The sequence below is a fragment of the Cervus elaphus genome, chromosome 25, assembly GCF_910594005.1.
Source record: "Cervus elaphus chromosome 25, mCerEla1.1, whole genome shotgun sequence".
In the NCBI taxonomy this organism is placed as follows: Eukaryota; Metazoa; Chordata; class Mammalia; order Artiodactyla; family Cervidae; genus Cervus; species Cervus elaphus.
In genome coordinates this window covers 23,064,273-23,079,036 of record NC_057839.1, presented here as the reverse complement: position 1 = coordinate 23,079,036, position 14,764 = coordinate 23,064,273, and the positions used below count along the sequence as shown (strand labels likewise).

The 14,764-nt window shown below is 39.2% G+C and overlaps 1 protein-coding gene across 9 annotated transcripts in view; it reads right to left on the bottom strand.

Moving 5' to 3' along the window:
- PDE4D (phosphodiesterase 4D) overlaps positions 1 to 14,764 on the bottom strand; it is a 1,564,000-nt gene that overhangs the window by 229,114 nt on the left and 1,320,122 nt on the right. For all 9 annotated transcript variants that reach the window (XM_043887126.1, XM_043887128.1, XM_043887124.1 and 6 more), the window contains one exon: positions 9,716 to 9,907. In XM_043887126.1, the coding sequence (XP_043743061.1) occupies positions 9,716 to 9,907 (192 nt within the window). The remainder of the gene's footprint in view (positions 1 to 9,715; positions 9,908 to 14,764) is intronic.

Here is a 14,764-nt window from a genome sequence, read left to right as displayed (position 1 = left end):
GACTATTTTTACCCTGTGGCATTAACAAACATGATTATCAAAATGTCAGAATATTAGAACTTCCTTTTATGATTTTTTTAGTATGAGATTAGGAATATAAAATGTGTATTCAGCTGCTATTTTTAATTCCTTATTTTAAAAATCAAAAAAGCATATTTACCTAATTTATAAGTATTTTTTGCCATTTATGGATCTCTTGTGTTTTGAGCTAGAAATAAAACAACCCCAGGGACTGGAGAAAGGAGTGGAATTTTTTAAAAAATTCAAAAATAAGAAACAAAGTAGCAAAACAGTATTCTAGCAGCCAATGATGTTAGAATATTCTGTCAATAGACTTCTTGAGATTTAAAGGCTGTGTGAGTTTAGGGTCTGTATCAATACCCTAATAACAATAATAATGATAGTAACTTGCCAACCCTCAAGGACTGGTAGAGAAATCCCAGTTTATCTAGCTCACTACCAAAATAATATCACTCTTAGCAAAAACAAACTATTTTGTCTACCTGAGGTAAAGAATAGGATAAATTATCAATTCTAGAGCTCATCCAGAAGTTCACAACTGTGAATCTACTGAATTTTTTCCTTTCTCTTAACAAATATCTCTTCACACAGAGATTTGATTTAACTCCAGTCCTAAGAAAATGAATAAATACCTTAAATAAGAGGTTCTTAAACTTTCTCAATTCATGACACTCTTAGTATTTCAGTAATTTATATCCTTGGTGGTTCAGTAATAAAGAATCTGCCTGCAATGCAGGAAACTGCCTGAAATATAGAAGACTCGGGTTTGATCCGTTGGTCAGGAAGACCCCTAAAGAAGGAAATGGCAACCCCCTTTAGTATTCTTGCCTGGGAAATCCCATGGACAGAGGAGCCTAGCAGGCTACAGTCCATGGGGTCACAAGAGTTGCACAGGGCTTAGTGACTAAAACCACCAAACCACCACCAGCAATTTTCTACAGCACCCCACCGGCCAAAAGAAATAACTAATAGTGGTAATTATTAAGAGTTCAGTTCAAACTATTTAATATGGTTCTGTCTCAACAACTGAGCACCCGTTGAGTACTATGGAACTTCTCACTTGGGAAGGAGCTTGCACATTGCCTCCCTCGTTTCCTGGTTCACATTGATTTTTGTGCAATGCTTGCTTCTATCACAACAATAATCAACAACCCAGTTTTGCAAAGATATGATGTCACTGAACAAAAACTAATGATCTAAAGTTGAAAATGGAAACTGTTTCAAGCTATTCGTTCTCTAGGCGACTGACAGATGTTTCTGTGTTTCCCTTGAAAATAGAAAATATCTGTCGCACCCACGTGAGCTCCCTGTGGTGGCCCAGGATACCTAAGCCACTCTGGCTCTACTGTCAATTACTCTTATACCATTGAGTAAGGGTGAGAACACTTCCTCAGTTGGGAAAACTCCGCAAATGGGCAAGGAATTATCTGACCACAGCTCCTTTCTATATTTACATAAAGGTAGTGTTCTTGCCTGGAGAATCCCAGGAACGGGGCAGCCTGGTGGGCTGCCGTCTATGGGGTCGCACAGAGTCGGACACGACTGAAGTGACTTAGCAGCAGCAGCAGCAGAGGACTTTTACACCCCACTCCAGTACTCTTGCCTGGGAAATCCCATGGACGGAGGAGCCTGGTGGGCTGCAGTCCATGGGGTCTCAAGGAGTCGGACACGACTGAGCGACTTCACTTTCACTTTTCACTTTCATGCACTGGAGAAGGAAGTGGCAACCCACTCCAGTGTTCTTGCCTGGAGAATCCCAGGGACGAGGAGCCTGGTGGGCTGCCGTCTATGGGGTCGCACAGAGTCGGACACGACTGATGCGACTTAGCAGCGGCAGCAGCAGCAGAGGACTTTTAAGGGGCTTCCCAGGTGGTGCTAGGGGTAAAGGACCTGCCTGCCAATGCAGGAAACATAAGAGATGTGGGTTTGATCCCTGGGTCGGGGAGATTCCCTGGAGAACGGCATGGCAACCCACTCCAGTACTGATGCCTAGAGAATCCCATGACAGAGGAGCCTGGCAGGCTATGTTTCACAGGGTAGCAAAGAGTTGGACACAACTAAAACAACTTAGCACACGTGCACAGAGACCTTTCAAACGGCAGATCAAGGTTAGAAAAGAGAAAGATGCTCATTAGTGTTAATAAGATCTAAAAATCTAGTTAGGTGGAGCTACAAACTTTTCAATAGATCCAGTGAGAACTAGAATCTTTGTTTTTATTTTTATTTTCAGAGATAGCTCAGTAAGACTAATGAAGAATAATGTAACCTATAATAAAAATGAACAAATATGTAAGCAATCATTCTTCCTTTTTCAAATTCAGTACTAGAATCTACACCACCTCTACTCAATACTCATAGGAAAAGACCAAGAGCAGCTACAACTGAAAACTCACAAAGGCTCAAGAGATGGTGAGGGACTTGCTAACTGCTAACTGGTAAGGATGCTGAAGCTGAAACTCCAATACTTTGGCCACCTGATACAAAGAACCGACTCATTGGAAAAGACCCTGATGCTGGAAAAGATTGAAGGCAAGAGGAAAAGGGGACAACAGAGGATGAGATGGTTGGATGGCATCACCAATGTGATGGATATGAGTTTTGAGTAAGCTCCGGGAGTTGGTGATGGACAGGGAGGCCTGGTGTGCTGCAGTCCATGGGATTGTAAAGAGCTGGACACGACTGAGCAAGTGAACTGAACTGAACTGAAGGAAAGGGCAGAAATTTGACATGGGGTTGGGGGATAGTGGTTCCTGGCTGGGAGAATGCCCACATGGGACACTGCAAAGGCTGTTCAGTGGATCGTACATTTCTGTATGGTGACAGGGACTAATTAGCTAGACCACCAAGTGTGCCCTAGCTTTTTATGGTACATCAGGTCCACTCATCTCCTCTTCACGGCCCCTCCACACCTTCCCCATATGTATCAGTATGTAAGTACAAGTAAAGAGCTAATTAGATTATCAGGATTCTCTGTATTACTGTTTCCTTAACAGAAGATGGGGCCTAGAGGTCCATTACACAGATGAACTGAAAAATATTCTTTTTTGCATTATTATTGGAGTATAATTGCTTTGCAATGTTGTATTCACTTCTGCTCTATAATGAAGTGGATTAGCTATATGTATATATACATCTTCTCCCTCTTGGACCTCCCTTCCCATTGCACCCATCACAGAGCACAGACCTGGGCTTCCTGGGCTTTATAGCAGGTTCCTACTGGCTATCTATTTGACACATGTACTCCAGTATTCATTGCAGCACTATTTATACTAGATACGACATGGAAACAATCTGTCCAATACAGGTGAACAGATAAAGAAGATGTAGTAGTACATATATACAGTGGAATATTAGCCATAAAAAGGAACAAAACTGGGTCAAGTCTGTAGAGACACAGATGAAGTGTTTGTCATACAGAGTGAAGTAAGTCAGAGAAAAACAAATGTCATATATTAACACGTTTGTGTGGAATCTAGAAAAATGGTACAGATGAACCTATTTCCAGGGCAGGAATAGAGGCGCAAACGTAGAGAATATGTAGACCCGGTATGGGGGTGGGGAAAGGGTAGGACACACTGGGAGATTAGGATTGAAAACTGCTTTTAACTGATGTGGTTTGACTGACAGTTTGCATTCAATAAGCTCTTAGTTTTATGACTGAATTCTGTTTTTCTTGTCAATGATAATATTCCTGGTAATTTCCTCAGTGGCTCATATCTGAGTATTGGCAAATGCAAATAACATTACAGCATTAGATCAAAAGCAACAACAGAAGTAACTAATATCCAGAAATTAAGGTAGTTTTAAATGCATTTTGAAGAATTTAAGAGGGAAAACTACATATATTTTAGGCAATGATCCATGTATTCTGTAATTTTCTCCATGTTTCTTCATGACAGCATAAGGGTTACCTGTTATACTACTTATCTTATAAGTAATATTTCCTACTTCTATAAAATACTTGTTTACTCTTTATGATAGTTCAAGTTTACTTTTTATGTATTTATTTCTTTAGCATACTCATGATAATCATTAAAAATTTACCTATGTCTTATTAGTCTTAAGAATTAAGTTGCTACTTGGAATATATTTAACAAACTATGTGACAGGCTTCTGAGCAGAGACTGCCAGGAACTTCTCTTCTGCCTTATACAAGCTAATTTTTTTTTAGATGCGGAATTTAGCCTCATACTATAGACTTGAGTCAGTTGCATATTTTCCAAAGAGTCACTTGCATATTTTCTTTATTACTTCTCTGACCAATTTGAGCTTGCATCTTCTTTCATGCTTAAACTGTAATTGAAAAATAAATTTCCACAGTGCCAAGTCACTCATTTGGTCATTGGCTTTGGTCAACAGGTACTTCAGTTCCTCAGCAGTTTTGCCACAATAGTTCACTTTGTTTATGACATTAGCAAAATAATGTTCTCAGAGAAATGATCAAAATGTGTGTGTGCTGTTAAAGAAGTTTAAGGACCTTGGGTCTTTCACCTGTAAAATGGCATCAATAATGCCCCTCTTCATAGGACTGAAGAAAGGATCAAATGAGAAGCACGATGTATAGAATAAATAACTAACCATTTCAGTCTTATCTTCCTTTTCACTTTACCAATAAATTAAACAATTATATTTCAACTTAAGGAGCATTTAACAGTTTTATGAAAAATTTCATTCAAATAGATAATCATAAACCTTCATTGCTACTGTTAGTATTTGAAATTTCTAAGGGATTTTCTTAATAGGAATGCTTAACTAGTACCCTTAAGTATAAAATAATCAAGTGATTAAAATATATAATACTATCATTCTCTATAAAGTACAGTTGAAGTATAGACACCAAACAATCTTCCCAGCATTATCATGAACTAGATAAGAAAGTGGAGGTTTACATATGGCCACATGTGGAGTCAAATGAAGACAAAGGATAACACTTTACATGTAGATGGTTTGTGTAGCATCACATTGAAGATTGAAACAGTTAGTTATTTATTCTACTCACCCTGCTTCTCAGAGAAACTTCATCTCCCAGGCAGGAAGAATCCTTTCCAGGAGTCAGTTAGTATCAAAGGAAAACCCTATTGCTCCAATATAAATACCCAGAGGGAATAAGAAAGCTGATCATGTCAAGTCATTATTTTTCAACAAAATATACAGTTGCATCATGGTCTGATTAGATTTGTCACTTACATGAGACTGATCAGATAAAGAAACTCTTGAATAGGAACAGGGAAAATTGAGGTCATCCTTGTAGGTTTGCTTTGGAAAGAAAAGTGCTACTTAAACATGAACGATTATATGCTTTTCATAAGAAGCACAGATGCATGTGCATGCGTGCTTGGTTGCTCAGTCATATCCAATTCTTTGTGACCCTTTGGGCAGTAGCCCACTAGGTTCCTCAGTCCATGGGATTCTCCAGGCAAGAATAATGGAGTGGGTTGCCATGTTCTCCTCCAGAGGATCTTTCCGACCCAGAGATCGAACCTGCGTCTCTGTGTCTCCTGTATTGCAGGAGGATTCTTTCCCACTAAACCACTGGGTAAGTCCCATATGGATACACGCTGGCATCCAAAAATCAATGTGCTATAATTTTAGAAATTAGAATTTGCAGCTACATCAAATAGAGCCCACTAACACACCATGGGCTTGTCCCTGGCTTCCAGCTAAAGCCAAATTGTTTCACCTTTGCTAAAGTTGGAAGATACGACTTTCAACCTGGTTCTTCATCTATTCAATATTACATATTATTATCTATGGGGTTTTTCAGCAATTTTCTTTCTAGTATTCTTATCCTATTCTCTTTCTATATTTTTTAGGTTTTTGGGCCGTACCACAGAGCTACTGGTATCTTAGTCCTTCAACTAGGGATGAACCTGGGCCCTGGCAGTGAAAGTGCTGAATCCAAACCACTGGACTGCCAGGAAATTTCCTGTTCTCTTTATAATTGCAGTGTGGCTCTTTCAAACTCTGCCCCCTATTCTCAAGCTGCCCTAGTCTCTTTCCTTTAGTTATCAATGGCTATACTTTCTTTTTTAACTGAAGTACAGTTGATTTATAATGTTGTACCAACCTCTGCTATGCAGTAAAGTGACTCAGTTATAGACATATACACTTTTCTATACTTGCATGAAGAAGTAGATATCATAAACCATCAATTCTCTAAATATTTCACCCATCCATCTCCAGATTTATATTTCTTTTCACTTTTCTTCATTGTTCGAAAGAATGCAGTACTTTTCTGTACTACTTTTCTAAGGTTAGTCCCTTCACTTGAGCTCATGATCATACTTTTGTTAGCAGCTCCAACTCCAAACTTAACCCTTGTGTCCCTCAGCTTACCTGTTCTGAATTAAAAAAAGAAATTCCCTTGAACTCAATTCTCTCTTAAGCAACTTTAATTCTCTTTTCCCTTTTAACTTACTAATCTTTTACAGAGATGCTTGTACTTGCTGATATCTCCACTTTCAATTCAATCCTCCACTAATCCTATTCTTCCAATTCTACTACCCCACTGAGATGCTTCTTGCAGTGGTCCTCCCAAACTTAGTCATTACAAACCGTAATTGGTTCTTCAAATTACTCCTGATCCTCTGCAATGTTGTTTCTGTTCTCTGTCCTTTTCCTTTAACTGTTGTCTTGTTCCTCCTATAGCTCCAGCCTCATTGTGTAAAAGTCAAATTCCTTATGTTGTCTACTTTCTACCCTGTCCCCATGTCAACATCATTGTTCATTTACAAGTTTGGGGTCAAAACTTCAGCATTCTCTTTGGTTCTCCTTGCCCACTGGTTATCTCCCTACACACACCTACACACACACACACACACACACACAGCCTCCTGCCTCTGGATTAAACTGTCATCCCACCCCTCCTTGCCCACTGGTTATCTCCCTACACACACACACACACACACACACACACACACACACACACACACACACACAGAGCCTCCTGCCTCTGGATTAAACTGTCATCCCACCCCAACTCCCTTGACCTGGGCCTCCATCGTATTAAGCCTGCTTTGTTTCTATGAATTGCAACATGAACGATTTCCCTATAATCACTTCACTTTACTCAATCACTCAACAGTAGAGTAATCAGAAGCAATGAAAACAAGAATGGGATCACCTGATCCCAGCTAAACACCTCTGTGATTGTATTCCAGTCTTTCTCTCTTGCCACGTTTTCCTACCCACACCAATCAAACTGTCATTCTTTAACTGAGTTATGATTTTCCTCAGCCCATGTGATCCAAATGTTGCCCTCTTGGCCTGGCTTTCCCTGGTTGGCAAACTCTCCTTCTCCTCTCCCCTTCTCTTGTAGCTGTGTAAATGCCTCAAGGATGGTGCTTATCACATTTTATGACAAAAGTCTAAACGGTCAGCCCTCTGCCCTGCCTCTTCTCCTACCCCACGCAGACTGGAAGCTATGAATACACCACAGTTGCTCAGAAAGTATTTTTATTACGTGTGAATGAATAAACAACCATCTTAAATTTCAAACCTAAGAAAACAAAACAAAAATAACAGAAATAGGACCAATGGGAAAAGGAAGTTGTTTTGTAATGAAGAAGAGTGGACACCACCAATACAATGAATTAAGGATGAATATGTACTCACTGGGGCCTCCGAGATGGCTCAGTGGTAAAAGAATCTGCCTGCCAATCCAGGAGATGCTGGATTGATCCCTGGGTTGGGAAGATCTTCTGGAGGAGGCAATGGCAGCCCTCTCCAGGATTCTTACCTGGAGAATCCCATGGACAGAGAAGGCTGGTGGTCTACAGTCTATGGCATTGAAAAGAGAAGGACACGACTAAGCACACATGCATTCATGCATGCATGTGAGTGTGAAGGAACAGTTGAACAAGGAAGTCTAAATCTCTAGCAGGCAATGAGGTGCTATAGTTCTGGAGCTCAACTGAGGTTTCAGGGCCAGAGATGCTGAGCAGTAAGTCATCTGATGAAAGCTGATAGCTGAACATATACATAAAAGAATTTTCCAAAGCAGAGAGAAAAGGGTCAGCGCCTATATGTTGGAGATAATACGTTAAGGGGTGATAGGCAGAATCAGTGAAGAAGAGGGCTCTGAGCAGGAAGGAAGAGAGCCCACAACAGTGATGGGAGTTAGATTAAATTTACTTTGTATTTCCTCTGATAACTGGCACCATAACTTCTACTTTATGGGTGACTGATAAATATTATTTGAATTGGGATGGTTTTCAGAGGTCAATATGAATTAAAGATACATTTCAGAATATTAAGGCAACACAACATGTAAGGATATACAGCAAGTAGATGTGGATCTTGGAGTGGGGTTGGAAGAATGTGGAGAGATATAATTATGGAAGAAGGTTCATTGCCAAAAAAGCAGATCAAAAAAGGAGAGTAAATTGGGTAGTTTTTGAAAGATGGTGGAGACAGGTGCACAGAGGTAGGTAATGACATGCTTTCACCTGTAGCCTGCAAGGCCAACAATTAGGACTTAAAAAATGTTTTTTCACTAATTAATTGACATAAAACCTGTCATTTCATAACATTATTAGTTATTGAGATTAAGAACCCTGTCTTAGAGTTTTCTTCTATCTCTTGTAATTGTCAAACAAAGACAGTTACACAATGGGAATTTTGTCATTCAGAACCTGAATCAAAGTGATTGTACTTTAGTTGCTCATTCCTAGGGAGAAGAGAGTATCATCATTTTATAACTATTAGTAAATGGCAACCAAGAGCCATTTCATTTCTAGAATCTCATGTAGACCTACTGGGATAACCTAAAGACCTGTTCGAATACCAAGAATAACACTAGACATTCAGGGACCCCATACATTCCTCTAAGATGTACTGCAACCTATCCTGAGCTTTTGAGATGGTGCCATGAGAAGATGCTGTTGTTATTGGATGGATGTCTATATGCAGAAGAGGAAACTGGACATTAACTCTACACAGAGGCAGAGTGATCTTAAATGACAGTGAAGGTACTGAGTAAGAGTTAGGTCCTATTTAGAAGCCTTCAGAAACCAGAAAACTAAAGACCACTACAGTAAACAGGAATGGAATGTGCTGAGAAAATGAGCTAGTGACGGTATGTGATCTGTAAACCTGCTTATCTGTTTTAATTACTTTCCAAGCTGTGCCATGTCTTAAACGATATTCAAGCCTGTCCAATGTTTTCTCTACTTGACTCCAGTGATTAATATTCCAAAAATGGTTTAATTTAGGCAACCCTCCACAAAGATCTCTCAAACGAGCCAGCAAACCAGTGCTAACATCTGTGTGAAGATACATCAATGAAGATGCATTCAAAGAGACATACATGCTAATATCATGGGGACTTGCAAACTGAGTTTAAAGCTTTTCAAAATATTCAGAAAAATTCACATGGTTAGGTAGCTAAATCTCAGTCAGGTCCTACATGAATATAAGCTAACATTTTCAGTGTAAATGCCTCCATTAAAAATTTAATTCTCACTTTTCCCAGACAAGGTATTCTCTAGGTTAAATAAATGTCCTACCAAGGGTGAGAGCATATACAAATTCAATCTACTGTTTATCTTCAGTTTATGCAATTTTGCTCATCATCCTTTTTAAATTAGAGAATGATGCAGTTGAACAAACATCATTGGTTTTATCAACTCTAGAGAGAAATTTACTTGGTTTCCTCTAGGAGTTTTCTTGTCACTTTGCTCAGCCTCATACTTACATGTCACTGGCAATGGAGGAGTTCCGGGACATAGACTTTGGCGAGAGGTCATAGTCGCTGTCGGAGCGATACAGGAAGGACTCCCGACGCTGGCTGTGGACGAAATTTGCTTGGAGAATCAGCCCAGATCCCGGGCTGGTCATGGGATCCAAGGGACTCCGTCCTGAAGATGTGCCATTGTCCACATCGAAACTGTCAATAAGGGAGAAAAGGATGACAGTGCCGTGAATTGCATGTTTTTGTTTTAATAAAATGAGATTTCATTTTAGGAAGTAACAGTAGGAACACTAGCAGCTGATTCCTTTTGTTAAAAAAAATTATAATACCAGAATACACAAAAGAAAAATAACACACTGACTTCATACACTTGTCTTCCCAAGCTTTTCAGTATTTCTGCTAACTGACCAGATACAAGATACATAGATCGCTCCAAACTCAATTTCAGTTAAAAAGGAGTCATTCTGCAAAGACTGGTTCTCCTTAGAAGTCCTTTTATATAGTAATTCACTAAATATTTGGGTTCAATTCAACAAGTGCTCATGACATATCTAATATGCTTGCTTCTCCAAAGCTGAGCTTCTCTGGAGTAGCTTCTCCACTCCTACCTACATCTATCGAATCACTAATTTCTGTTGTAGCCACTTCCCTCCACCCCCACTGCCAATATATTAAGTTCAAGATTCCATCAGCTCTCACTTATGTTATTATAAGAGTTTTAAAACTAGTGTCTTGAATCCATTTTTCACCCTGTATGACTCTCCTTAAAATGTAAACCTGACTATGTAATTCATCAGCTAAAAATCTTTCAGTAGCTCACTGTTGTCCTCAGAATAACGGTCACATTCCTTGGCTAAACTGACAGTCACAGGCATCTGTCCTCAAGGACAATGAACCCTTTACCCAACCTCGACATGCAACACTCTTCCATCGAGCAGTTCACATTCCCTTCATATTGAACCACCACCTCCTTCTCTCAAGCTCTAGTGACTTAACCTTCTTCTCCCCAGTTACTCGGCACTACAGTCTCCTGCCTAACCATTATTCATCCTTGACGACTCAGCCTCCACTTGAAATACCGACTTGATACCCCAGAGCTTCATGAGATGCCCTTTCTCTGCACCCCCAAGACTCGTTCCCACTCCCTACTGGTGGCGTTTATAAAGAGCTGGAAATAATTACCACGTGATCTCCATTCCCAGACGGTGAGCTGAGAATGAAGATTCTAAGTGTTCTAAGCACTCACATGGCACTTCAGAAAAGTGGTTTGAACTAGTGATCAAATGAATGAAAGGCACGATGCTCAGCAATACAGATTTTAGAGTTTGGGAAGAAAAGAACTACAGATGCCATTGTTGATATCACACACTTTATAACCAAGATAAACTTTCTACAGAGTTTTTCTAGTCAAACATCAACCAGTATTAAAATGAAGTCAACTCTTGTGTGTTCCTATAAGAAGAGGGTGTTAGCTCATGATAGTCCAGCAAGTATGTGGTTTAAAAACTTGTTAAATGAGTAAATGAATGAATGAATTCAAGTTCAGTTGTTATCAATGTTTTCCCCATTAGAATCTTGATCTAAACTATCAACTAGCTAATTTTTAAATATTCTTTTGCTACTGGAGTGATTAGTAATAGTATTATGACCCAAAGACTAAAGGCCAAAGTGAAAGAATTATCCAGATGCTTGATGTTTCATGAATCACCTATGATTCTATGACCAAATAAGAACACTGACTCCAAATCAATCCATCTAGTAGAAAACACACACACACACACACACACACACACAAAGGAAAAACTCAAAATCTAGCTTAGCCAGTCACAAACATGTTTTTCAATTCAAAATTTTCTTAGAATTTTGTCACTTTACAGATGCATTTATTTGGTCCTTAAAGGACACTGAGGGATTATCTACTTGAACAGATTCATTTTATAGACGATGATACCAGCTCCTAGAAAGGTTAATTGACCAAAGCTACTGAGCTAACTGGATTATCTGAAGTTCTGAAGTTCTTCCAGCTATAACGCATAATCACGTAAACCACAAATGTGTGTTAGCAATGAAAAGAAAGTAAAAGTCACTCAGTCGTGTCCAATTCTTCGTGACTCCATGGTATATAGTCCATGGAATTCTCCAGGCCAGAATACTGGAGTGGGTAGCCTATCTGTTCTCCAGGAGATCTTCCCTAACCAGAAATCAAACTGGGGTGTCCTGCATTGCAGGCAGATTTTTCACCAGCTCAGCTACTAGGGAAGTCCTAGGTGACACCCAAAAAGAGACATCTGTTGCATGTGGACAGACACATCATGCATCTGGGATTTTAGCAATCCTGAGGAAGGCCAGAGGGAAAGGATTTCTAATTATTAAAGAGACGTATACAGGATCTCTGGCAAGTTCTTCTTGGACATGCTTAACTCAATAAGCATTTGTTAAATACCTACCACGAGCACTCTGAGTTACAAAAATAAAGGCAATGAGATTAATCCAGGCAGGGATATCTAAGAAATCTTCAGGGAAGAATGGTATTTAAAGAGGGATTTTGAAGGCATTCAGTATACAGTTGAAAGACATGAAAGACCTCTGCTTTGAAAGAGGATAAGAGGTGATTTCTGCTCTAAGGAGATAGTCATGGCAGCTCTTCAGCATAAGGAAGTTTTAATGTGAACGCATAAAACAAATGTTTATGCTGATTTCCCTTCAATATCAAAATGTGCTTATTTTCTAAAAAATAAAAGGTAAGTACCCTTTTCACACCATGCAGAAACAAAAGTATAAGAGCTATAGGAGCATGGTTTGTGGTTTAGTTTTTCTCAGTTCACCTGAGGAAATACCAATATTACTCCCAAATCAGTAATTTGTATTGTTTTATTATTATAATGTTTCCAATTAAATCAAGCAAGTCTTAATTAAAAGAAAAATTCTCCACTATCAGTTTTGGAACAAATACTGCTAAGTATCTTTAAAATTTTAACCTTTTTGGGCAGCTATATTATCTATTAACACCAAACATTTATTAATAGGTCATAAAACACTTGATACAGGATAGTACATGGACTTTGATAGTTTTCTTTGCAGGCTGTAGTATAACAATTTGTCCACTAGAGGGAGATCATTTTCTTGAGGAAAATCTATTAGAACTAAAAGTCAAAACTATTTCTTAAAGATTCATGAAAGCAACTTCTTAAATATTTTTTAAAAAAAAAACCCTCATAGGTCCATGGGAAATATCAATAAAAATATCAATAAAAACACATTAGCCTAAGAAATATTAATATTAGCTTTACAGATTAAAAATTACCTAAAAATGGTCACTTTTAGGTCACTGTTAGTAGGCTTTCACTCTTACTTTTAAAAAATGAGCTCTTTTGTAAATATTAGAACTGAGGATCTTCTTCTGGAAGAAATTAGGTTGAAAACACATCAAGGCAGTAATTCACTCAATGGATAGCAAATTAACTGAGACTTTATTTAGGCTGAAAATATGGATGATTTCAAACAAGCTACTCATTTTTGAAATGTCACTTTATAAACAATGTCACAGTATTATTAATAAAACAAGTAGGAGATGAGGGGTAACCCTAACCTTAGATGTTGGTACCAAAGAGGTCAGTTGTGAATTTGCCAAACACATTCTTTGGCAAACACTTTAATATAATGAATCCTCTTTTGACTCATGGCCAACACGATGGCATCCAAGGATAAGATTGGACTGCAAGGAGATCCAATCGGTCCATCCTAAAGGAAATCAGTCCTGAATATTCATTAGAAGGACTGATGCTGAACCTGAAATTCCAATACTTTGGCCACCTGGTACAAATAACTGACTTATTTGAAAAGACCCTAATGCTGGGAAAGATTGAAGGCAGGAGGAGAAGGGGACAACAGAGGATGAGATGGTTGGATGGCATCACCAACGCGATGGATATGAGTTTGAGTAAACTCCGGGAGTTGGTGATGGACAGGGAGGCCTGGAGTGCTGCGGTCCATGGGGTTGCAAAGAGTAGGACATGACTGAGCGACTGAATTGAACCGAAGGATAAGATTAGCAGAACCTTGGGAAAGTAAGTAAAGAGGTAGGGAGAGTGAGAATATCTGAGTAATGACGATGGTGAGACTAATAATCACAATGATGATAATAAAACATCTAGAACACTCTCTAGGAATTGTGCTGTGTGTTATATATACGGTATCTCATTAAATCCCCACAATAACCCTTTGAAGTAGGCACTATATTTTCCATTTGACCAATGAAGAATCTCCGTCACAAAGAACTGACTCATGTTACATGACACATTCAAGGCCATACAGTTTGTAAGTGGGTTTTAAATTCAAGCTATCTGATTTCAGGGCCTGGGAGAATGGCCCTGTTTATGTCTCTATTGCAAAGCCTCCTGTTATTTGTTACAAAAATAGAAAAAAAAAATCTTTTAGCTTCCTAACCTCGACAGAATTTCAAATGTTAACTCATTGAAAGTAACATTCTGGTCACTTTATGGATCAAGCATGCCAAGGCTAATTCTGGGGCTTGGTCTTTATATGACCGTTAGTTTTGGAATTTGCCAGATCCCTATTTTTCCAGTTATGAACACAATGATAAGGTGCAAAAGAGTCTCTGTTATAACCCAGGTGGTAGGTTTCTTTCCAGAGTCTGAGAGCTCCTTTCGAATAGGGAGGGTTGGTGAGTCTGCAGAAGGTGGAGGGGTGGTAAAGAGCAGTGGCCCCCCCAGTCTGCCGCACTTAGAACCGCTGAAGGCTGTGTGTACTGGGCACCCATCATGACCATTCACTCCACTCAGGCCCCCTGCTGTGAAACCTGCCAACAGCTACAAAAAAAAAAAAAACCAAAGAGAAAAACAAGCAAATTGACCAACCAACCAAACTGCTCCCCAGCTCTCTACATTGCTCTGAATCAGCACAATTACTGGACTACATGTCCTGATCCACCTTCCATTTGGCCTCCTTCACTATTCCCACACTTTGTGTTTCCTGACCTTGCCGTCATCGGTCCACTTAGGGCCATTTCTCCCTGTTTTGCCTAATTTTAGA